The sequence below is a fragment of the Rattus norvegicus genome, chromosome 4 (assembly GCF_036323735.1).
Source record: "Rattus norvegicus strain BN/NHsdMcwi chromosome 4, GRCr8, whole genome shotgun sequence".
Lineage (NCBI taxonomy): Eukaryota > Metazoa > Chordata > Mammalia > Rodentia > Muridae > Rattus > Rattus norvegicus.
The window spans coordinates 130,774,879-130,801,981 of NC_086022.1; the positions used below are offsets into that span (position 1 = coordinate 130,774,879).

At 39.2% G+C, this 27,103-nt stretch overlaps 1 protein-coding gene across 3 annotated transcripts in view; it reads left to right on the top strand.

Annotated features, from left to right (window-relative positions):
• Tafa1 (TAFA chemokine like family member 1) overlaps positions 1–24,261 on the top strand; it is a 504,481-nt gene extending 480,220 nt beyond the window's left edge. For all 3 annotated transcript variants that reach the window (XM_039109030.2, XM_039109032.2, XM_039109031.2), the window contains exons 4-5: positions 17,448–17,572; positions 23,131–24,261. In XM_039109030.2, coding sequence (XP_038964958.1) covers positions 17,448–17,572; positions 23,131–23,148 — 143 coding nt within the window. In that variant the 3' untranslated portion in view covers positions 23,149–24,261. The remainder of the gene's footprint in view (positions 1–17,447; positions 17,573–23,130) is intronic.
• The last annotated feature ends 2,842 nt before the right edge of the window (positions 24,262–27,103 follow it).

Below are 27,103 nucleotides of genomic sequence, written 5' to 3' on the forward strand. Positions count from 1 at the left end.
TACTGTTTCCATCCACATCCTCACTGGTTGCTGAGATAAACAGGAAGGACTGGACAGTGAAGCCAGCACTAAGTCACCCTGAGGAGTGAGGCGCCGAGACAAAGTTGTTTCCCTAAAGATTAGCCGACTGTTTCTAATAGAGTGGGAAATGTGTAGCTATCGCTAGGCAGAAAGATAACCACTGACAGCTGACGGCAAAGCTGCTCTCTGATTCACTCTCATTTGTCTACTGAGCTCCTGAGCTTTCATGGGGCAACTAGTTTTGTGGTTGACATAGGTGATAAAAACTAAATTCCACTTTAGATAACAAAGTTTTTCTCTTCTACTGCCAAATAATATATCCTGGTCTGTCCACAGAAACCAGATGTTTGTCATCTTTATCTAAAACACACGGTGTGTGACACTCAGATTATCACTGAGGTCAGAGTGTTCCTCTGAAGATTTTCTATTGGCTCCTAATCACTGGCATGAGGTTAGGAGATGGACTTCCTGTGACGGAGGCCTCAAGAACTCTCTGTCCCTTTCTGTCCTGTGAATATGTGACCCAGAGATGCTATCTGTAAAGCAGAAGTAGCTCTACAGCAAGCCATGAACATACCAGTGACTCACTCTTCGTTTTCCTAGAAGTGACATGGGAAATTCTGTTGTTTAACCCAGTCAAGCTCATGGTACTTCGATTTAGCATCTGGATGGACTGGGATTGACTGAGGGCTCATCGATAGCTCCTAGTCTTGTAGTAACTAGTTTATCTAGGGAGAATACATTCAGAAATGAATAATGCTAATATACTGTGGGCTTCTTTAATTAGTTTGGGTGTCCTTAGCAAAGCATGATAGTCTGGACTTGGTGCACAGCAGAAATCTATCCCTTAATTGTCCGGGCCGATAAGCAAATGTCAGCATGATTGACCCCTGCTAAGAAGCCTTTCCTGGTTTATAAACTGCCAAGTTATTGCCATCTTCCTGTGAAAGAAAGCAGAGAGAGCTCTCTGGGGTCCCTTTTATAAGAATACTGAATCTTTCCTTGAGAGATCGCCTATTCTCAGGTTCTCATTACCTCTTGAGGACCCACCTCATACTGTCAAATTGTAGATCAGGGTCTCAACACAGGAACTTAGGAGGTGAGGGGAACACAACCCTTCAGCTTATGGCATGGACTTCCCTATTCTGGAGGATTTGCCTTTCTAGATTGAGGGCGACAGTATTCAGCAAAAGTGGTTCGATGGTGTAGTTCATAATAAAAAGAAGGTATTTTGTCAAAGAGGCACTCAAAGACCATCATAGCATTTGCCTCCTTCAGAATTTCATCGTAGGCTATGAGCATTTCTTTCCTCATGATATGTTGCCATCTCAAAAAGTGAAACAAAATCACTTTTGAGCTCAGAGCTTGAGCTGAGGCTTGAAAACCCAGGGGAAGAGGGAAGATGCTGAACACCTCGTGCCTTCACAACAAGTCCTGTCAGTTCCCAAAGATCTCGCTGCAGTGGCGCCATCAGAATGGGTATGCTTCAGCCCAATCCTGAAGAATGAAAAATAATCATTAAAGAAACACCCAAGAAATTTTACCCGACTCTCCTCTGGTTGCTGTTTCTCCAGTTTTACTTTGAAGGCTGCTGTGTTTTCTAGTTTCTCCTAAGAAGCAGGCAGACCCGGGAAACGTTCCTCCCCTGCACCAGTCTCTATGCAGTGTCCCTTCCTGCTGGATTCACAGCAGAGAATGGGAAATAGATCTTAACCACTTATTAAATTGAATTTAACTTCTCTAGACCATAACAATTAGAATCTCCATTTCCAGCATACTAGATTGTAATTAAGAAAAGCCAGCGTCACTAGGAAAATGCCTGATTTACATACAGCTGGGTCCATCCAGCAACGCCTGCATCTGCTGTGTTTAGAAGGACATTGCGATTACGTGTGCCAAGTGGAGGCACACACAGTAATAAGGACAGAAAGCCAGTCTCGGGGTTGTAGTGAACAGAATGTCTGCATGGTGATATTTAAAATATTCTTTCTTCTGTCATATTCACTGTGTGCACTCCATATTAAATGAGGCAGTGACGGTGGTGCTCTTGCTCTGCACTTTGTATGTCTAGATGCATTCACTCCTGCAGGGAGTCCTCAAGTGCTCCCTGAGTACATCAGTGTGACATTCAGTTCTATTCGGCAAGAAGTACTAGAATGCTTGAACAATAGGAGCTTAAACAATAATTTAATGTAAGAAATCCAAAGGTATCTGTCATCAACAGCATTTAGTAATCTAAGTGCCAATATTAGGCATTTTTAAAAAATGATTTATTTATTATGTATGAATACACTGTAGCTGTCTTCGGACACACCAGAAGAGGGCATCAGATCTCATTACCAATGGTTGTAAGCCACCATGTGGTTGCTGGGATTTGAACTCAGGACCTCTGGAAAAAGCAGTCAGTGCTCTCGACCACCGAGCCATCTTTCCAGCCCCAATATTGGGCATTTTTAATGAATTTCCCTCACAGGTGCCTATAGTTACAGAGATCATCTCAATGTTCAGAAGATATATCTACAAAACCAGGAGACAAGAAATTGAAAGCCAGGCCAGTAGTAAATGCCTTCTGCTGACAGGAAATGAGGACTTTGCCAGATCACTCTCCCTAAAAGACCTTAGTTGCTTTTATAGAGCAGAACTGTCCAGCCTCAGCCACAGGAAATTATTTTTGTGTTGAGACTTTGGGGTAGGAATTATAATGGGAGAAAAGAGCTGGGAAATGGCTTTTCTGTAGCCAATTTACAGTTCTGGCCACAATTTCAGTGTGTCATCTGCTCCGTGTGGAACCTTAAACACACAGATGGAGACGTGCCATCGTCGGCCTTCAGAAATGTACAGCCTAGTGCAGAGAAAGACAGAAAGAAAAGCTCAAACTTTTGAAGCACTAAGAAAAATACAACAGAAGCCTAAAAGAAGACTGATGTTTAGTCAAATGTAGGTCAAAATTTTTTTTCCAGTGTCAGGGAACTCAGAACAATCAGTTATTTCTCTCTTGTACAAACTCAGTGGTAGAACAGGGCCAGGTAACCAATTTATAATCAGTCATGCAAGGACGAGAGAGAAAGAATGAAACTCAAGAGAGCCTGGCCCTCTGAAATTTGTTTCTTCCTCTTTTGTTTTCAGACATGTGATTCTGGGATTTATGTCCTTGACTAAGCTAAGCAGAAGTATAAAAATTTTCATAGATATTTGTAGACATTTCTAGAAAACTGAAGATCTAGCTGTGGAAAGTCAAGACAGGTAGATTTCCTATAATGACGGCCAGTATTCTTCTACCTAACTGTTGATCTAGGGTTCTTTTCCTTTACTACATTGTCACTGAAAGTAAACATCTAACTTACAACAGGAAGTCAAGGGCTCTATACTGCATGGCCAATGACCAGAAATTCATGCAAGCAATGTGAATGATGTATGAGGAAATCCAGAGGAATAATAGAAGTCTGGGGGACAGGGTGTCATTCATAGTTGCTAGGTTGAAAAGAAAATTCTTTTTTTTTTCCTAGTCAGTTGGAATGGTATTTAAGAGACAGCACTTAAACCAGTAATTGGGCACCTCCAACATATCTTGTGAGAGGTATGTGTGTGTGGCATATGCATCGCTTGTGTGTGTGTGTGTGTGTGTGTGTGTGTGTGTGTGTGTGTGTGTGTGGGTAGATATAGATATAGATATATAGATGTGGTGTGTGTGTTTGTATGTGGTGTGTGTGTGTGTGTGTGTGTGTGTGTGTGTGTGTGTCAGTGCTCTTACAGAGAATGAAAATCTGACAAAGCGAACAGTGTAAATGCACACTACTTGGTATTATGAGCTTGCCATTTCAGTGTGGCTTAGTTTTTCTATTTTACCCAGAAAATGGAATCTGAAATTTAATATACAATCTCAATATTGACAATTAAGTTCAGTCATTAAGCACCACTGCGTGAGAGAAGAACACAGAATCTTCAGATATGTTTTTGGGGCACAAGATACAGGTTTTTTTTTACCTTTGCATCTAATTCATTTTGTAATTTCTTAGGATTACCAAGATTACAAACTAAAAATAACTTCGTCTGCTAGTAAAGGGACTGCCCTATGATTCAGGTGCCATTAAAGCATTACCTGTCATAAGTTGCTTAAATTTTTTATTTTAAAGTTTTCCATCAACATATAATCTAATTATATACAATAAGGAGTCTCATTGTGATATTTTTCAAACAAGCTTGTAATGAGTTTTAATCATACACGCACGCACACACACACACACACACACACACACACACACAAACACACACACACATGCCACGTCACCTCTTTTGTTCCTCTCCTCCTGTCAACCTTATTCCTCTACCCAACTACTTCCTCTTCCATATCTTATTTTTGTTGGGTTTGGCTTGGTGTTTTATTTTAGGGGTATTATTGCCGATAACCCAAATAATTTGCTTGGGATTGATTTCAGAGTAAGGGTGGGAAGTTGATTAGTAGATGTTTAACTTCTGCATCTGTGCCTTTAGAAGCAAAAATCTGTAACTGTAATGTCAGAATTGGATGGAAAAAATATCCCCCGAAACAACACAATCTAAAATAATATTCCTGTTTATGATCCAATGTGTTCTCGCCCTCCCCATGGTTTTGCTACTGGAGGCTATTAATATTTGAAATTTGTTTTATTTTCCTTTGAAACACTTGAATTTTCTTTGTACAGGCTTCCTAGCCTAGTACAAGTCCTGGTATCTTCAAAAGGCATGAAAAAACTGAACTACAGCTTGAGGACCCTCATTTGAGATTTACATGGAATGTTCTGGACGTTCATATAGAAATTCTTTTCCAACTTATCATTTTGATACTATCTTCAGATTTTCAGTATATAACCACAGTCCATTATTCTTGTTTGACCTGTTTCTTTAAGTTTACTTGAACATGCTTTTTTTAGAAGCATATGTTTAGAAGCATCTGGGTCTATAATATAATCTCATTCCCATGACCCTCATGACATTGTATTTCCTTCTAGTGTGAGAAAGATCCATTGGCCCTAAATCTTGAAAAGTCCTAGCTACACATTTGATGGTTGACTGACCGACTATTCTAGGAGGGCCCAACCTGATTACCTATTCTACACTCGTGTGACCCTTTGCTATCCCGATCACTTTTAAGCCTCTTCTGAGGTTATATTTACTACTCCACTGACCAAGTAAAGTCACATGGCCAAACCCAGCAAGAGCGGATCACTTCCAAACAGATCACTTCCTGATGTTCCTTTGGGAAGATAGGAGCAGAGGCGGACTAGAAGATCCTGGCCATTCTTTTAATTCTAAACAGAAACTTAGTGTCATATGATATAAGACAATGGCAACTTTTCAAATTATGGCAGCAATCTGTCACCATTACAAAGTGACTGCTGTTAGTAAATTACGTTTAAAAAGCAAAAAGCACAGGAGGCCCACAGCTTTCGTGCCTTACCATTCTCGTTTCTAAGTTTTGTTGTGAAACTCTGGTAACGTCTTCTCTGCCTTCCAACTTACCTAACTTTTTCGTGTGACACTGTGCCATGGGGCTCCAGGTAAGGCAGCTATCATTCTGGATTCCTTGTGGGTGATGCCTCCAGAACATTCCAGCATTCATGTTCCTGATCTCTTTGGAGGTTTAGCCTTCCCAATGACATCACTGACATGAACGAAATAATCTGTGATGTGCTGGTGTGGTAGAACTTCTTTTCTATTGGTTGGAAGTTTCTCAATACTTTTTCTAAATGCTTAGAATAGGTTACTTGGTGTCACTGAATTAAGCATTAAAGCAGAAAAACTTCGTAGTGTCACTTGGCTCCTTGTCTACTTTAAAATCCACAGATGAGGTTTCTGTCAGGCTCGTATGTAGCTCACAGTGTCTATCTGAAACAGGACTGTACATAGAGTGGCTGAATTGTAAATATTCTCTAATAAGAAAAGCTAAACACTTTGAAACAGTTCACACAGTCCCCAAAATAACCACACCGCAACATCATCAGTTTAGAATGTACATAACTATGTGCTTAAAATAAAACTGAACCCCATGCATGGGTGTCACAATTGCATATTAAAACAATCTGGGGGGTTGGGGATTTAGCTCAGTGGTAGAGCGCTTGCCTAGGAAGCGCAAGGCCCTGGGTTCGGTCCCCAGCTCCGAAAAAAAGAACCAAAAAAAAAACAAAAAACAAAAAAAAAACAATCTGGGGCAAGAACAATGCCTTAATGGTTAAGAGCACTGGCTGCTCTTCCTGAGGACCTGAATTCTAGTCCTAGCGTCCACATGATAGCTCACAACCATGTGAGACACCGGGTTCAGGGAATCTGTCACCCTCTCTGGCCTCCACATATACATGATGCACAGACACACACGCAGGCAAACACCCATACACATAAAATCATTCTAAGTGAATAAAACAAACTATTAAAATTAAATGGTTGTGCTAGTTAAATCACACTGTGTACAGGAAAATGAAATCCTTTGTTGTTTTCAAGGGTTTGACAGCAGAAAATAGTTTATTCTGAAGAGATAGTGGGAACTTCTTGAAAATGGCAGAAATAAGTAAGCAAAGAATCATGTTGATATTTCAGACAAATTAAAATACATCAGACTGCTCTGTGATCTGGGGTTAAACGTTTCATCTTCACGTAAAATTCAAATGATGCATTCTGCAGTTAAATCCACTGCCTCGAACCTGAAGAAGACACCAGTCTCCCCAGAGACAGCAGGACCAAAGCAGTGTTATAAATTGTTGTTCTCTTGTTTTGTAAAAGCACCTGGATTGGTGCATTCGCAAGTGTCTACGAGAGAGGCATGTGCGACTCTGAGAGCCACCCGATTTCATCCGACTTCATCTTCCCAAGGCTCCATCCTCCATTGTAATTCACTCAGCCACCCATGACATCGTAATGAAATCAGAGAAACAGTGCGTCTTGTTCAATTCTCCAGGATTTGACTGCTCGGGCAGTAGGTGAGCTCAGGGTTAGAGACACCTCTGCCCTTGTTGGTATCAATTTTTATAGATCTGAAGTGGCCCGAGAGGTCCCCTGTGCCCTGTTCTTTCTTCCTTGTCTAAAGTCTCATCAGTGCCAGGAACATCTCCCTGGGAGTTTGAGCTTCCCTTTAATGTAATCCATTTAAAAAATGACTTACAATTTATTGAATAAAGTGGAGCAAATTGATACCTTTTCATTAGGCTGACAAAGTCTTTTTCACTGCTGGCATCTGAAATGTGTTTTCTATTTAAATTTTATTTATATCAATCTTCTCTAGTGGGAGTGAGATTAAAATGGAAGACCTTACAATCAGTGTGCCACTTTCCCATTACTGCCAACACCTCAAATGCTGGGTTTGCAAATGAACTTGATGCCCGGAATTTTCTGGGCATGATTTAGTACTCTGGATCAGTTGCAAAGTGAAATAAAGCAAAAGTGATATTTTAATATATCAATAACCATAAAAGTGATTACTTTGCATATGAAAGGAAGAAAGCATACTTAGCTGACATTATTTGATTTTAGTAAATCTGCAGCAGTTCTAACAAAAAAAAACATATTAGAGAGCCTAATACCTTTGCAAAATACTTTTTTTTAAAATTGAGGAAATACTTGTATACCAAGGTAGTCCTCCAAGGAGCCATTTCTAAAGTTGTAAGAAAACATAGCCAAATGGAACAGAAGATAATGGGTTATGTGCCTTTTCTATTGATGTTTCTCTGTATGCGCTGAATGATAGGAGATAGTATATATTGGGTTTAGAATCAGAAGGAAGCCAAGTTCGTTATGTTGGATGGCGAAAGAACTTCTAGAAACATGTATGCCTCAGCAAAGCAAACAATATCTGTATTCTGTGAACATCAGAGATTTTTTTTTAAATGTCTTAACTCTGGGCTGTTAAATTTAGAGATTTAGGGTATATGCAATATAGAATTTATTGAATAGTCGTGGATCCTTGTGCTCCTCTTAGAACTGATTTAAAGTCAGACGCCAGGGACTGTGAAATGACTCAGTGGGTAATGCACTTGCAGTATATGCCTGAGGAACAAGGTTTGAATCTCCAGGGCCACATAAGTGCCAGACAGGCAGCCCACCTGTAATCCCAGTACTCTGGAGGCAGACATAGGGGGGTGCCCAGAAACATCTCATCTGCTAGGCTGAGTCAATGAGCCACAAGTTCAGAAAGAGAGATTCTACTTCAATAGATGGCCTCCACACACAAGCACACAACTGTGCTCACACATATGTAAACACACACACACACACACACACACACACACACACACACACACACACTGAACCTACACTGATATGAAAGTACATTTAGCTGAACTTCTAAAAGAAAAACAAAACAATGTTAGGCTCTTTACTGGATTCAAGAATAGAGTTCTCTTGAAATAAAGTCGTAAAGTAAGACTGGATTCAAATGTCAGGGTCCAGAATAAGAAAAAAACTTATTGGTGACAAGAGATGGGAGTTCTCCCTTGAGTAGCAGAAATCAAATTATTCTGTCCCCAGAACAGGTTGCTCTTTTCAGAGCAGTAAATGTGCCCCAGTGACTGGTAAGATAGCTCAGGACAGCTGATAATGGCAAGAATTTCCTCAATTTAAAAATAAATGCTGTTTTCTTCCAACTTATCACCCAGTTGAAGTTTCCCCTTTCTCTTATAAAATATATGCTGTGTGCTCTAGGATGAAATTTTCTTAATGTTAAGATAATTTCATCACTGAGGAATCCTCTTGGCACTACCACTCCACTAATCTAAGTTAGCTTGACGTCCCCTGAGGGTATGTCGTGTCTACGCAACACAGTTTGGCTCTAGTTAGTATCTACTCTTTACATTCCCATGTCTCTCCTATAAGAAGCTAACTGAGGTGGAGGGTTGGAAACCATGCCTCTTTATTGTGTGTCTAAAACAGAAGTCAATAAATACCACTGGAATGCATTAGAGATAGTACTTTTTTTCCAAACATTTTTAAGGAACAACATTACCCAAAGTCATCCTATCAGTCTTTGGGGTTTTAAATCTTGCTCGTTTTACATTCCCTACGTTCACCAACATCTTTGTCAAAGTAAATTGCCTCTGTCTGGAAAGTGATAGAAGATAATTAATAGGAACAACATAATGATGGTCAAAGCTATTCTTGACTATTCATTCTGTGGATGTTATGAAATATGTAATATTAATGTGTTATATAGCATGCATGTGCTATAATTTACATATTATATACATGGTAATATACATACATACACACACATATATATATACATATATATATATGAACTCATATATCCTTCTTCTGAAGAGCAGGTATTAACTCATGGTTAATTCATGGAATTCATACACAGTGTATAATGAATACACATATAAGCAATAGCTACCATATGACAAATACAAAATTTATTTCGCTTTATTCTAAGTCCTTTACTTCATTTAAAATTCACAATAGCTACCTGTGCTTTCTATAACTGAGGAGCCGGCACCTCGGATCAAGCGATGTTTGAAAGCCATGTTGCTGATGAGCGCTGGAGTTAAGACTGAAACCTGGGCTCCTGGATCACAGACATGTCACTTAGCGCATGCCACAGAGCTTGACAATGCCTAATGCCCCCTGGCTGGGTCCCTTTCCTAAGTATGTGATCATAGGAATACAAAGTCGGGAGAAATTACAGGGATGAATATTCGGTGCTTTTGATTTTCTGTTTGCTTTGACAAAGACAATGACATACTTGGAGTTGCTACAGGTTCCCTGAAAAGAACCACTGCAACTGTGTTCCAACGACGGCAAAAGGGAGGCGGAAGAGCTGTTCCCTATGGAGTTGTGACTGTCTCTTTCATTGCATGGCAGGTTGGATAAAATAAGCGGAGGAATCTGTCTAGATTGACGTATATAATCTTGGGAACATAAATGTGATTATATATGCAACCACTTAACTTATGCTCAGACTCTCATAAGCCACACAAACAAGCTGATAGTGAAGATCAATGGTTTGCCCTCTGCCTTCTGAGGCTAGTGATGGACTGCTGTTCTGTCTAGCGTGATTTTATCCTTTAGAGTTCTAAAAAATGATGACACCAGGGAAAATGACAAGTAAAATTCATTGAGCGCTTACAAAGTGCCACAGTCTGCCTTGTGCTTCCTATGCTTTTTGTCACGTAATCCTCACAACCCATTGTGGGCATTATTTTTCTCTTTCTGTTTCATATTTAATCCATTAACTCATATGTTGATAACCTACCTTCAGCTACTCATACTCCTCAAATAGGGAAGTGTGAAATTCCTCCTCAGTTTTTACTTTTTTATTTTACTTTTTGAAATTATAATTTAATTATAGCATTTCCCCTTTCCACCATCCAAACTAATCTGCGTACTCCCTTACTCTCTATCAAATTAATGTTCTCTTTTCCTTTCTTTTCACACACACACACACACACACACACACACACACACACACATACACAGGCACATTACATGCACACACACACACAGGCACATGCATGCACATATATACACACACAGCACACCATTTCTAAATATGTAAATGCTCGATCCATATAATATTGCTTGTATGTATAATACCAAACTGTCAGCCCTGAAAACATATAGAATGAATTTCCTGTTTTCTAGGCATTACCATCCTAAATAGATGGGTAATCATTCCACACTGTCCACGGCTGTGAGAGGGACAGCTAAGGTGTTGGAGTTTCTGACCATATTGCTTTGTCTAGTGCTTTTGCCACTGTTCCCAGTTCTGCATCTCTTAGGGGTTCTATGTCAGGAGTTCCAAATCAAGACCGTATGTGATTTGGTATAATGCCAGTATCTGCTTTCCTGGGTACTTGAAAAGCTGAGGTGTGGAGGCAGCAAGTTCAAAGCCAGCCTAAGAAATACAAGAAGGCCCTGTCAGACAGAGACCACCAGAGAAAACCACAACCAATCAAAAGGTAGAGTTGTGCAGTCCAGTAAGTGAATAACTCTATAAAACTCATCTACACCTAAGGATCAGGGGACATTGTAGAAGAGAGTGCAAAAATATTCTAAGAACCGGAGCAGAAGGGACTTGTGAGACTGTGGCTCTTAGTAACATTAGAAACAACACCCAAACGTCTCCCCTCCTTCATGCCCAAGCAGAAGCTGAACAAGGATGACGTCAATGGACATGTTAACGAGACAGGGGAAAAGCCCATGAGGCTGCAACCATACACAAAGAACTACAGGCAACTGAGGAAAACTGGGAGCTAAAGAGGCGGTCTACCCCAGGGAATAGCACACCAATTGGTTTTCCAGTGCCAAATAGTTGACACTAAACCCATACATGCAAACAAGTTATATACACACGCAATACACATACACATATATATGTATACATATGTATATGTACATACGTATATGTACACATGTATATTGCTAATAACAATTGCTAATTCTTATTGCCTTCAATATGTATGTATGCATATACACATTTATATATGTGTGTGTGTCTGTACACATATATTATGCAAACAGTAACAATTAGCAAAGAAACAAGGCCATGAATTTGATTAAGAGTATGGAGGGGTATATGGGAGAGTTTGGAGGGAGGAAATGGATACTAGAAATGTCATAATTATATAATCTCAAAAATTGAAACAGAAAAATATCTTTTATTTAAAAAAATTAAAAACAAATCAAACAATGGCACCCACCAAAACCTTTCTGCGTCTGTTTTGAGTGCAGTTCCGTCTTCTGCTTGTTTTGCTTTTGCTCATGGAATCTGGGTTCTAGAGTCTTCGGTGACTGACTCCATTCAAGAAAAAGGAACAAACAGAAGGCTGGCCTCCTGCCCTAAAGAACTCTACAGTATATTAAGGTTTTCCCATTTCCACCTCCCCATGCCTGCCTGCTCTTTTAGCACAGCAATGAATTTGCTCTCAGAAGATCGCTGTGCTCATTTATTCGTGACAAACAGCCGCATGCCGCTGTTAAGAAACCAGGTCTAAACTGAAGCTGGAAGGTGGATCCAAGTCATGGTCTTAACTTTATCACTCTTGGTATACCAGATAGTGCATAGATAAACATGTCCTGGGCGGAGAGTCAAGCACTGTCTATAGAGATGATATAACAGTGATTTCTGCTCTCATTCAATACAATGCTCGCATGCTATATTTCTTTTTTTTTTTTTTTGGTTCTTTTTTTTCGGAGCTGGGGACTATATTTCTTAATCTTAGCACCGATTAGTATCTCACTGCCTCTCCTCATCAGTGACAACGGTGATAACATGGGCAGCCTCAGGAAAGGATGCCCGCCCATCTAGATTCTCACTGATTCACCTCGTTGGCTCCTCGGCAGTGTCATCTAGTATAAGAGAGAAATCCAGGACTTGTGATTAAAGGGGCTTTAGTGATTTTTAAGAAGCTCTCCAGGAGACACGAACATCCTTGAAGGAGCTGAAGATCAGATATTTCCCGCACATGACACATTTACGGAGCGAACCCTGAGGTTAAAAGGGACCGTAAAGGCCCCCTTTCATAATCACTACGGATAAGAGGAAGTCGGTTTTGCAGACGGTATTTAATTAACTCAGTTTTTCTGAGGGATGAAAAGCCCTTGTCACAGTTACATATCTGCTGCACAGCATCCCTCACTCCCAAAATTGTTCCTTGGTGGTGTACAATGTTGTAACTAATGGAATCGAAGACAGCGCATCTCAGACCAGAGAAGCTGCAAGCGAGCTAAAAGCCATTTCATCAGACACTGAACGCTTTTTTATTTTCCGTATGTGTTGGTGTTTGACATGAAATTATTTTCGGCAGTACTATAATAAGGAAAATTCATTCACTCAGCAATCAATAATTGTTTTAAGTTTTCTGAATTCTGAACGCAAAGCTATAAACAAGTGAATACTGTACGGTTTCTGTTTAAGCTGGCCTGCAACCCTTCTTACCTTTGTAAACCTGGACACACTAAGCACTAGAGTTCAATAACAACCACTGGGAGGATTTAAGGTTTTTTTGCACAGGGAATGGAGGTGGTGGCACAGAACTATATAAGGTGGAAGCAGAAACATGTGACTGACATTTAGTAAATACTAGTTATCATTCACTTTGCTAAGTACTGGAATTCGAGACAATTGAGAATTATTCAGATGAAGAGTCCAGACTTTTAAATGTGGATTTTTAAAAATTATATATATATATATATATATATACATATATTTGTATGAAAAAAGAAGAATTGTTGGAGGATGACGGGAATCTAAATGGAGAGAGTGCTGGTGAGCAGAGAGGTAATTAGGAAAGGAAAGACAGATGCAGGGGTTCAGTCTTGTGTAGAATCTAGGTTTATGTGTATGTGAGAGAGATAGGGGGAGTGAAGAGGAAAGAGACACAGAGACAGAGACAGAGAAGGGGAAATCAGGAAAGAAGAAAATGATCAATTGGAGTAAGGCAGGATTACACCAGGAATGATTATGTGGACAGTGCCTATATGCATATGTGTATGTGTGTGTGCAATATCAAAATAAAGACCATAATTATGTATTCTAACTAAACATCTTAATAGTGGCTGGAGGGGTTAGAGAAATAGTTCAACAATTAAGAGTCCTCGTTGCTCTTGCAAACAACCTGAGTTTGGTTGCAATGTTCACATAGCAACTTACAGTTGTCATTTTTTCCAGTTCTACAGGGACCCAACACCCCTTATAACTTCCAAGAGCACTACACAGCAGGATGCACAGATACACATGCAGGCAAAACACTCATGAACATAAAAATAAATAAGTAAATATTGACATAGTAAACAAGTAGCAGTTAAGAAAATGAAAGCATTTAAAAAATTTAAGATTCCCAGTTTGGAAAAAAAAAGTTTTACATATACTAATAAGATTTTGGATGTTTTGTTTTGAGACAAGGTTTCTCTGTCTCACAACTTGTCCATGTAGAGCAGGCTGGTCAGAACTCAGAGATCTGCTTGCCACTTCCTCCTGACTGCTGGGATTTAAGGTGTGAGCTTTTTATTTTTTTTTTCTAATAAGAATTTTAGAATGAATGGAAGAGTGGAAATGAGACATGACACAAAAATTCTTATACATCCTCCACATCTTCAGTAACAAAGGAAATGCTATCTACATAAAAAGCATTATATTGAAAAGTGAGAAGGAAGTAAAAACTGGTGCTAATTACAAATGGGGTGTTTAAAATTAAGAGACAACTATGAAATGAAATTTGAATTCATGTTAAAAATTGATCAAAGTTTTGAGAATATTGCTAAATACATACATTGATTTCTATATTATTTCATAAATGTGTTTTGATCATAAAAAATTTTATATTTATTTTTCTAATTGTAATTTCATCTCTACTTGTAAAGATATAGAAACAGTTAAGTCACCTTGAATGAAGCCATTTTATGAAGTCTAACAGATTCTTCCCTCTCCCATGGTCTGAATGTTTAAAATAGCTTCCAGTTTGGGTAAAGAAAAAGAGTAGTCTGAAAGTTTCTTTGTGAGCCATATAAAAGACAATGCAGGAAATACAAGTTTTGAAAAGTATCAGAATTAGGGAGCACATCTTGTCCTAGGATGTGAACTGGTGTGGATGAAGATGCCCAGGTCGGGGGATGACCCATCAACCAGGGCCGTGCTGTAGGATGAACGAGACTCACACAGCAAAGGCACAGCAGCAGCTTGGTTCTGCAAAGGCTGCCACAGTACAGTGTCTATAAGAGCATCGGGGACATGCTCACTTTTACAGAGCCCTCCTCATAACAGCTGCAAGCTCTTTGCAGCTTTGAGTCAAAGGTGCTTCATCAGTTTAGAGAATTTATTTTCCTGTCTGTCTTGTCTATGCATCTACTTAGAAGATATTAATGCCTAAGAGAAAGGCATTGGTAGTAGCTTGCAGAAAAGTAGGTTAGCTCAAAGAGGGCAGAGAGTCATCAGAAGGACAGGAGGAGTGGAGAGCACAGGTCTTTGGAAGCAGGCACAATACTACACGCTGACCTCCCCTCCACAATCTTTATGTGTTCTTTATGACTATTCCTACATGAGGAATGAAAAAAAAAAAAAAAAACCACGTGACAACATGCTCTTGAAAGGATTGCCGAAAGAGCACCCTTCTCCTCAGAGGAAAGATCAGACAGTGTCTGTTCACAGTGATGTCAATTCAGGGGCACAACATGGAAATACGGGATAGGCTTTAAAAGGTAAACATTGGCTTTGGCCGTAATGTTTGTTACTGGTTATGCAGCAGCTGAACGACGCCACGTTACAGGTTTTCAATAAACACCAGCAACTTCAGTTTTTATCTCATCTTTATTTTTGTCCCCCCTCAACATGACATTATTTTCTTTGCTGTAAAACTTTGGATTCTCTTACTCGATGTCATTATCTGTTCATCAGCATGGACATGATAACCTTACCCTGCTCTATGGCTGTGCAGAGCACAGATACTGATGAGAGAATAAGTAGACATTGACATCGTCACGCTGACCCACGCTGTCTCACCAGTTCACACCGTCCTGAATATATAGACAGAAGGCATAATGAACTTTTACCCCCGATACCTCCTTAGCATGCCTGACAAAAGCATCCTACTCACACTGTTGTGTTCCAGATAAGATAAAATCATTAAATATGGCAAAAGTGCCCCTGAACTTTTTCTTAAATTCATGATCATGAAGGAATAGATAAGATTTTTGACTAAGAACCCCGCCCAATGATTTCACTCAAAGCAACACTAAAGTAACGATGAAATCTGAAGGAGGGAAGGATTGAGCTGAAGAATGTGTGAAGAGGAAGAAAGAACTCAGGAGTTGGGAATGTGGGCTGCTCTTCCAGAGGACTGGGACTCAGTTCTTAAAACTCCATGGCAGCTCATAGCCCTCTGTCACTCTAATTCCAGAGGCTCTGGTGCACTGCATGCATCTCGTGTACAGACATGCACATAAGCAAAACATTCTTACACGTGAAATAAAAACAAATCTTTCATTTTAAAATAGTGTGGGAACGAAGGAAAGTGTAGCAGCAGGCAGCTTCCTGGGTGTAAGTGACGTAACTGTAAGATAGAAATCTAATCCCTGTAGTTTACACAGAAAGCATGGAGAATTTTTATGGGCTCCGGCTTCCCTGCATTTTAATATTTATCTTCTGAGGCACTTACACACACTGTTCGTTCTCTTGATCACTATGAGATTTGATCATCATGGTAGACATCCCTTTGGGAATGGGAGGTGAGAGGAATGAGGACCTGAAGGCTCAGGGGAAAATTAGGACAACCTAACAAATGAGAAAAGATGGCTACCATTTTGAGTGTGTGTATTTACTGTTGCTTTTGTTTGGGGGATTTACTAACTTTTCTTTTCTGCAAATTAGTGTTGGCCTGCATGGATGTATGCGTACTGCTTGCATGATTGTTCCTACCGAAGCCAGAGGAGAACATTGGATCTCCTAGAGCTGGAGGTTTGAATGGTTGTGAGCTCCCATATCGGTGCTGAGAGCCAAACCCCAGGCTCTCTGCAAGAGCAGCAAACGCACTTGACCACTGAGCCCTCTCTCCAGGCCACTAGTTTAAGATCTTTGAATGGAACAAGCCCAATTGCATTTGTGAGATGCTAATGCGGTGAGAAACAGAAATGACAGATACTTGTTTTTTTAATCAGAGTTTTATAAAGTCTCACTATAAAAATGTGACATACACACGTGTTTGTGTGTGTGTGTGTGCGTATGTATATATATATATATATCCTTGATATTATCCTAAAAAGACAGTTTCATCTGAGGTCTGCCTCGTAATAGTTCTTCCCACGGCTTATCAACCATATGAAAGGGAGCCCACAGCCTGTACCAAGGGTCCCTTTGACTGCAAAGAGGTGAACTTTCCTTTACCGTTACTCTTGATTTGTACTTTACAACTTTGCTTCTGTGCTTTCGGTTCATTTTTTTTTTCTTTTGCTAGGGCTTTGAAATTCTCCATGGCCCTAGGCTAAGGGATAAACCTAATGCTGGGTGGATAAACTGGCCTTCCTAAAAAGCACACGTCAGTCATTTTGAAGAATACTCAGCTCTTTGTCCCTTTAACTGGAAAGAAGTAGCACAAAGTCCCAGATCTACAGAAAGTAGTGAGCCAAAATCCCTCAAAATCTGAGAGTAAATCCCCCACATAGCAAGTATCGGGCCAGGAAGAGCTATAGAACGAGAGCCTATCTCAGACAGAGTGACACAAAACAAGTGTCGTGATTCTTCATTTTTGAATTATATGAGGTGACTTTGGACAGCCTGGTGCATAAGAAATCAGATAACATCATTGCATTTGCATTACAATACTCGTTTCCTTGATGAGTCATTTCCCCCATCCAGTCTTAGAAGATGGAGGTAGGCCTCCTTGCTGCAGAGAACCTGTGGAGGGACACGGCCTCAGAATGCAGGGTTACTCGGCAAAGTACAAATCCAGTTGTTTCCTGTTTCCACGCAGCCTCCATAGTGATTGGGAAATGGTGGTGTGAGATGGAACCCTGCCTAGAAGGAGAAGAATGTAAGACACTCCCTGACAACTCTGGATGGATGTGTGCTACAGGCAACAAGATCAAGACCACACGAGTAAGTCCGCTCCGCATACTGCATTCGAGTTGCAAACTGTACTACGATCACATTCGCCACAGTCAGAAGGGCTTTGAATGGGACAGGAGGAAAGAGTTCCTTTAACAGGACATGTTCCGGAGTAGGTGGGTCAGAGTCCACCCATGAATAAGAAGTTAAAGCTTAAACGTGACCTTTCTGCATGATGTGGTTCCTTATTAAAGTTACAGAGTCACGAGTAAAGCGGGGGAGGCGGATCGTTAGGGTAGTTACTCGGGGACTGCCACTGGCAACCATGGTGCTCAGAATGAAAATCACTCGCCTTGCTTGATTCATCTCAGCAGTGTGCTGAAAAAGACTGTGTTTAAGCACAATCATGTTTAAAGGAGTTTTCCTCATCTTCTAGAGAAGTACAAAGAGATTTGTAAAGTCGGTAATTATTCTTTGATTTCTCTGGTTAAACCAGGATCTCTCTAAAATTATAAAATATAGAGGGTGAGGATGCCTCTCCTGTAAGTACTAGTGTTATGGTGCCAAGGTAGAGGGATGTGGCTAGGCCAACCGTTAGCATCAGGATTGGACTCATGTGACGTCTAAAGGGGAGAAGGTGAGTGGAGCTCATGCTTAAGATGAATTATTTCTCCATTCGTACAGAGGTATGAAAACACTTTAACAACTAGTATCATCCTATGCTCTGTAACACCCAATTGTCAGCATGTCAGCCTTGAAGAGTGTTTCTGTATACCTGTGTGTGCGTGTGCGTGTACATTGCGTGTGTGTGTGTGTGTGTGTGTGTGTGTGTGTGTGTGTGTTTATTTCTTGGCCAATTAAAAAGTGACCTTTACCAGTTTAAAGTCCACATGATAAACATTTACTCTAACAGAAAGTGAATCAAATATTGAAGAGCACCCTGAATTCTAACCACTCTACCATGAACCTTAGAATGAACTCTCTTTCAAATATAAATCTTTCAATAAATAAGAGTGGTCCTGTAACTAGGTGATACAGAAATCAGAAATAAAGTTGTACAATATTGTATGAACACACTCAAGTTTTTCATGTATAAAATAAAGGTGTGTCAAATATAGTTGCCCATATGGACTATAGTGACCCATAAATGGTTATAATCCCTTGACATGTGGTCAAGAGGGACTTCTGAACCATTTTAACCTATTGATAAGCATCCTCGTGTCTCTAAATAATTCAGCATAGATTTTTGCTTCTCACTACAACTAAACACTTACATAAGGAAGCATCCAGAAGTAAGGCTGGCTTGGGTTACTTACTCTCAAAAATTTGTTTTAATTAGCTAATGGAGAAGACCAGATTTGCCTATGGTTATATTTTGTCTGAAAAGTACCTGGACAAGCTAGAATACTTAAAGCTACTCTGAATTAGAGTTACAGTTCAATCACTTTTTTGAACACATCACTTAGGTGTCTTATATCAAGTCTCAGTCCCTAGACAACTGATGACTAGTATCCTACATGGAGGGTATCCTCTTGCTCTCGTGGTTACTTGAACTCATTAAGGAAAACAAATCCAAATTACTTCAGTATTTAAGTAAAGAAAATTCCAAAAATACCAATCAGAGACTCTTTGGAAGATAGACTTTATGCTCAAAACTAAAAAATGAAAACACCCAGAAATAATTTTTGAGAGCTGTACAACTTTTATTTAACTTTGTCCTCTATTTTATTTTGGAGTCTATTTTAACCACCAAGCATGTTTTAATGCACCCCTGACACCTTTCTCACTGAAGAAGGCTTGTGCAGAACCTGATCACTGCAAATGAGGGTGTAGCATGCTGTTTGCTCCACCACGGTAGTACTGAGGTCAACCCAGTCAGCTGAAGATACAAGGGAGCTAAACCCTAGCAGATCCTGCTTTGAAAGTAAGAGTGTATGAGTTCCACCATCTCCACAGCTGAATATTCTCAAATCTACTTTTAGAGGGGAGATGGGGGACACTGGGTAAAGCTATGCTTTATAAACACTAAGAGTATTCAAACATTACTTTCCCCATTTCTACCTTTTCTTAGATTCCTAAGAACTCCTATATGTTAAAATCACTTTTAAACAGAAAACCCAGCAGTTGAACCCAGACAAGCCTCCAGAAGCCCTCGTTCCAAGCAGATGGCAGACTAACATCAGTTCTTACATTATATACTCCTAAAAGAAAGTCTATGATAATTTTTGTACACCCCTGGGTGTTTTCCCATCAAAATAACATATATGCCTACCCCCTTTCGAACATTGAGTCGGGCAATTTAAGTTTTAAAATAGTTTAATTCACAGAGAGACTTTAATCATTATGAGTTCAATTTTTATTGTTATCTAAGCCACTTCTTTTCTTTTTATATGGAAGGCTGGTTTAAAAAGAGTGCTGCCCATAATTTACAAAATGGAAAAGTTGAAAAAAATACTCTAAACTGTTGTCTTTAAAATGACAAGTGAGCATTTCTTTGGGGATGTTAGTTTAAATATTAACTCTAGGGCCAGGGAAATGGTATAGTTACTAAAGCAAGCATAAAGAGCTGGATTCCATGCCCCACAGAAAGAGCCACAATGGCATATGCCAATAACTTGGTGCTGGGCAAGTAGAGATAAGATGGTCCCTGGAGTTAGCTGGCCAATTGTTCTTGCCAAATCTGTGAGCTCCAGGTTCAATGAATTACTCTACAAAAAATATGGTACAGAGGACTAGAAGAAGGCATCAACCTCTGGCCTCTATGTACACATGTGTGTACACCCACACCCCAGAAAACAAGTACTCACATATAACCACACATAAGTAAATAAACTAAATTTCAGGGTAAAAGTATTTGGCAGACAATTTTCAGGGACTTGATTTCTTTTCCCACTCAAAACATTCCAGAAGAAAAGAAAATCTCAGAAAGTCTCTGAAATATAGATAAGTGAGAGATGTTTTGCTGTGTGATCTACATTAAAGATTTCCAGTGTTAATTTTTAAAGGAGGACTGGTGAGTAGAAATATCATGTATCATCTGAATCACAAGTCCTCAGAATAGTTGAGCCTGAGAAGCAAGCCACAGTGAAGAAGACTCTTGGTAATGGGGGCTCTCAGAAATAATATAACCTAAAGAGGTAGAAAAGACAGGTGGAATTAGGGAAAGCATTGTCTACTGAGGGATTTGGAGTGATGAATAATAAGAAACTTCCTGAAAATCATGATGTATAAGAGAAGTATTCATGTCTGAGAAGTTGTCAGTGATTCAGTGTGGAGGAGAATAATGTCAGTACCACACTACCCTGTGGAAAAGCATGGAATATCTTCACAGAGTTTTATGGCCAAACATTAACCCTATCCTACATTGATCATTGCTTGAGTTATTTGATTAAATTGTTTTATTGTTGCATAGTGGCAAAACTGGACTAAATACTGCCCTAAGCTCTTTTCCTGTGTTTCTAGATATTGTATAACATTTATTTCATTTTAAATACTATATCAAATAAAGACTTGGAATGTTGTGAGGCTACACCCATGTTTAGAAGTGTAGAAACCTTGCATAGGTAGCACAATGGCTTGATTTAGAAGAGGAGAATTCCCCACAGAGGGAACAAGTTATTTGAATATGATAGGCTAACTATTATAGGGAAATGGAATGGCAGGTGTTTTGAAAACTGAAGTGGAAAGGGATAGAACTCAGAGAAAAGTTGGGGGGAATAAAACAAAGGATAAAGATTGCAGTACGGAGTCTGGTAGTTGACTTGGGAAGAATCAATTAACTGTATATTTGCTTCACCACAGTGGGGAAAACAATCATTAGTGCATCTTGTAAACTTGAGTTTTGTCCCTGAAAGAGGAGTTATCAGACCTTAAACTGCATGACAAAGCATTCTAGCCATCTTGTCAGTCACTGCTTCTGTGACTGACCAACACGAACCCCTTGGCTTCTGTCTATCCCTCTGAGAGTGACCCTGAAGTTGGCAATGCATGTCCATTCTAATTATCCCAACATTTTTAGAAATAAATTTAAGAAAGATCAGAATTCCAGTTTTGATGCCTTCTGGCTTCTTGTTCTTCTTTACAAGATTCCACCAGACCTAAAATTCTTTGAGAGCCTATGACATTACAATTCTGGTTGTCATTCAATTTCCAGTTGAAATATTGAAAGAGAAGGAGAAAAAGATACCAACCTCCAAAGAAGTAATATCAAATTGCTGTCTACAATAAAAAAGCAATTGAATGATAAGGAAGAGACATTAAATACAGAGGTGGTTAAAAAATTAAGAGAATTGCAAGTAAGGAAAATAAACCATTTTACACAGTCATAGTTGTCCCCAGGAAGCAATATATTCACTCATTGCCTTAGTCAGCAAGAACAGGTAAGTCTATGCTATCTCATTTTAAGGTGTTAATGTCTCCATAACATAATTTGATGGCCACAGGACAGAGCCCCTGGTCTTCCGTGTTGGCATAGGAAGTAAACATAGAAATAGAAGAAAGGCAATTTCAATTCAGTTTGGTAAATGCTACTTTATTTCCCTTTTTGTGGTGGAAAAGAAGACACTGTCAACCAAAGGTTATGTCAACTAATGGAATAAAGGGGAATTAGGTAGAGAGATCTATCATTTGTAAAGAGAAAACAAAAAAATAAGTTTATAAAAAATTCCTGCACATTCTTCATCTGGACCAAGAAATGTTAGAGTGCAAATTTTATTAGTGCTCTTCCTAACTCTAACAGATTTGAATTGATTTGTTCTCCTCGTCCCAGAAGGATCATTTTCTAAAGCTATAAAAAAATTAAGAGGCTGGGAGTGTATCTCTATGATATTCTGGAATGCGTGAGATCTTTGGTCCCAATAACACACACACACACACACACACACACACACACACACACACACAAATGAGATGATAAAAAACAATAGCTTATCTCTTTATGCTGGCTTCTTCCTGCTAGAATCATTGTTCATGTTTTCAGCCAATGATCTCTTGAGCATTCATATGTTCTTGATATTTGAGTCTTTGGGTATATACTGAGATGAATTAAGTAACATGTATAGGTTCAGGCATGTTCTTGATTTTTACTTAACACTAGTTCCTCCACAGACATGGACTAATCTAGACCAGCGCTTTTCAATTGCCACTCCTCAATGTCTTACAAAAACACAACTTCATAAGGCTGTGGGATAATCAGTTCAAATTCTCATCATAGAAACAGAAAGTGATTACATAATTTGCATGGCTCAGTGCAAGATCCTCATTAGAAATTTAGGAGTAAATTCAAGGCAGCAGCAGTAAGGAAATAAACCAACTGTGGGGCCCTTACTGGCACAGGACCCATGGAACTGAATAGAGATTTTATCTCGTGAAGCCCATTCTCGATAGACATTTCTCTAAGACTCTTTCTGCTCAGTTTTGTCACAGAGGATCTGAAGGGATTTATTGAAATATGAAAGATCAGTCTTTGGGCTGTGAGCATCATGTAAAAGACACCCGAGTAAGGCAGCACAGCAGAATTAAAGGCATCCTCGTTTTCTGCATGAACACCCTTCTTTGTGCCTTCGTTTCTTACTTTTCTTACTGAGATTTCTGTCTTCCTTTGCTTTCAGATTCACCCAAGAACCTAACAGAAGCATTTGTTATATAAATAGCAAAAAAGAACAACCTGTGGAAAATGCATTGTGAGGATTTAAAACATCTTACACACTTGCAAGCCAAATGGATCTCTTATTTGCACCTTGGTTACCAGATAATCACAGTGCACTTACTCTGTGAAACAAAGCATCCCAAAAGAAGAAGACTCGGGATTTTCTGGCAACGTCATGGAAAATGGCTTTAAAAAAAAAAAGAGTTTTTTTCTGTGAAATTTGGGGGATCATGAAGAACGATCAACCGTCTTCTAATTCGGAACTACCATTACTTTGTACCATTTGAAATATATGTGTATATATATAATATTTTGAAATATTATATATTCTCTTCAAGAAATGAACAGTACCACAATGTGAGGTGGCTGGTGTACCCCTTTCAGTTTTGGATGTTTGGTCGGTTTTGTTTCGTTTGCCATTCCTTTTTTCTCTCAGTGAGGAAGATACATGCCCGTGTGAGAATCCAACATGGCACTCTCCCTGGAAGGCCAGCTGCAAGCCGACTCCTGGAATCAGAGGCATCCTAAAAGTACTGAGTCAAGAGCTTCCCCCTGTTTCTACCTGGTGACCCAAGGAAGCTCCTCGTCCTGATTTATTGCTTTCTATCTTGTGCAATATTAGCATGCAAGCTTGGCTTACATAACCATACTTTATACTCAATTGATATATAATAACCGTTCTAACCTCTTCCAGGAAAATATTTTTAGAACTACTAGCTTTTCCACAGATAAGCAAATGAGGATTCTTGAGGGAGCTGCTCCACCGCGCTATTAAGACTCTGGCAGGATGGTAGGATGTAGATCCCTATATTAATAAGTCCTGTAAATACAGTGTCTTAGGGCTTTGTATAGCTGTCCTAGACTGCAGAAGTGTCCTCTGATTAAATCCAAAGTCTGCCATTGTTAACTACATAGTGCTGTAGCAACAAGTTTTATCATGGCGCCTCTTTCTGTGTTTGATTTGCTTTTTCCTAGAGTATTCACATCTCCTCTCATGAGATAGGAAAGCTATGAAAGCAATTAGGTTTCACAATGATCTATGTGACCAAGTGTTGGACAGCCCTATTAAAGTGGTAAATGACTTCTTTCTTAACCCACTTGTCCTCTTTGTCTGCCATTTAGTTTTTATAGACTCTCTTCTAACTAGACCAAGAGATCACGAGACTCTATGGAGGCCATTATTTCCAACAATAATATTTTGAAACTTAGAAACTCATTAATATGATTGTAGTGAAATATCCAATTAAAATTTCTGGGATTCCTGATAATATATACAGGACACACATACACACACACACACACACACACACACACACACACACACACACACACACACACACACACCAGCAACAACAATAACAATAACAAAAACTAAAAACATTACCCCTGTCTTTTTTGAGTTACTGAACTGAGCTCAAAAGTAAACGTCTACTTAATGTCAAATTTTCCTGGGGAAAATTTTAATGGGCTTTACACTCCCAAGTCCTCTCACAACCTCAGGGTTTTTTTCTCCCCAAATTATTCTCTGGCATCTGTGTTTTAGAGCCTCTTAAACTCGCAACACTATAGCCCCTGAGTCTGGACTTTTTAGTATAAAAAACTCAAGTTAAACTCAAGATTTCTCTCTTACTCTACCCTGAAAGCCTGAAGGTTAATTGGATGTGTGAACTTCTAACCAAAAAATTTGATTCTGTATCTCTAAGGCTGGTAAAAAGCATCAAGAGATAGAAATAGAATCCCTACTGTAAAATTGAGACCTCCAAAAGCTTTGGTGAATATTTGCTAAAAGATAACGTAAAATCTGTACCAGCCTCCTTGTGTGGCGGCAAGTGATAGGTAGCCATCACTTGAGATCCCAGCACTTGAAACATGGAGGTAGGAAGATTACAAGTTCAAAGTCAGCCTAGGATACAAAGCCAGATCCCTGCCCCAAAACAAAGAAAACCATTTGTGACAGCACTCATTTCTTAGTTTTATAGCATCAATTCAAGTGACAAGCAAGGACGTAAAAACAACCTTTCATATGTCAGCTTCAGATTAAAATTAAAAACATGAAAACTAAGAATTATATATTTGAGGAAAAAAACTAAAATAGAAATATTTGCCACAGAATTTGGTAGAGCCCTTAGTATAGCCAAAAATGGTATAGAATCAAATACAAGAGAGCCTGGTTTAAAACAAACATGAGTAAGTAAATCGGGATTGATTCCAGCATGGGGGAGCTTCACTTTGCTCAATAGGGAAGTGTAATCACTCAAAATGGGAGACTACAAAAATTTAGTTCTAGGTGAATTTACCATAACCACATTGCCATATCTCCAGCTTGGGGGAGAAATGCAGAAATCTAGAGTTTTGCATTAAACTTCCTAACATTCCTAATAAATGAGGCAACTTCATTAAAATGACTGCAAAAGTTATTATTGGGTCACGTTCTCTGAAGGGTGGACTTAGCTATGACATTTGTGTATCCTGGAGTCTTCTAGCTTTGATCCCAGAGGAAGGCCCAATGAAAAGAGAAGAAACAAGACTCCTCTATTGTGAAAATCCTTACTCTGGAAGACAATTCTGCTAACGCACAGTATATGAGGGTCATGTTTTTCTGCCCTGGAACCAGAAGCTGTAACTCAATGTAAGAACTAGCCAGAGGGCTACATCTGTTAGCTCACCCACATCCATGATTTTATGCAGTAGCATCCTTTGAAGACACCTGAGAAAGAAACCAGGAAAGCAGACCATATCAGAATCAGGCAGCTCTCCAATAAGACAGTGCAAATATTTGTAAATGTCAGATTCAATTTGGATTCATCCAAGTTACTTACACAAATGTATGAACCATTAAATTGTGTTTAAATTTAAGTTGTTCAAATTTGGGGAATTTGGTGGCTACCATCTGCCTATTGAGCCTGCACATTTGTGGTATACAAAATCTTATCCCATGGGAATGGTAATAAAGGGATAAGTGTGTATGACTAATACCAATTTTAAGCTCATGCCCCATGTACCATGAATAATGTGGTAACATAATTAGACTATATATGTGTGTGTGTGTATGTGTGTGTGTGTGTGTGTAAAGTTTTAGCCAGAGTTCTGTTCTTGATAAAAGAAAAAGTGAAGCTTGCTTTTAAGTCAAAGATTTTTAAAAGTGAGTCAAGTTCATTTGTTGGCACTTGGGGATTCTTGGATTTACCTCTTCATTGACCTCACAAGCACATTGAGAAGTTGACTGCATGGCATTTTTCCAGCACGGAGTGACAAGCGCTTTTACCAACACACAGCCAACATCTTTTTTTGATTAAATCGTGTAGCTTTCACAAAGCAATATAGTGATTTTATAGTGCAATATATTACGCCACCTTGCCACTGTCACTGATACAGTAAGTTATGGAGGGCATAAATATTGTTTATAGGAGTAGACTCATCCATTTCTCACATACGGGGTGTCTCTACTAATTAAGCTTGACAGTTCCATTTCAAAAGCTCTTAGGGTCTGTTTGACATAGGAATGCGTCATATCATTTTACATGAGCTGCTACCTTCTAAACAGGAGTGTTAGTGTTTAGTAAAATTGTGAGACTGAAACTCCATATATTGTGTAAACACAAGATGATGTAACAATCAAAGAGCAGAGGAAGGGAGTGTTTGAGACATTGGGAATAGAATCCAATTCCCTAGGATTCATAGGCTTTGTGCAGAAATTATGAAAAATATTGATATGCTTCAAAGTAAATTAACAAGGACAATAATCTTAATCTCTCTCTCTCTCTCTCTCTCTCTCTCTCTTTCTCTCTCTCTCTCTCTCTCACACACACACACACACACACACACACACACACACACACACACATTAAATTACCTATTAGAGGATTGATGATTTTAGGTTTAATAGGCCAGGATTTTTTTCCCCTTGAAGAGAGGTTCAGAGACTTCATTGGCTA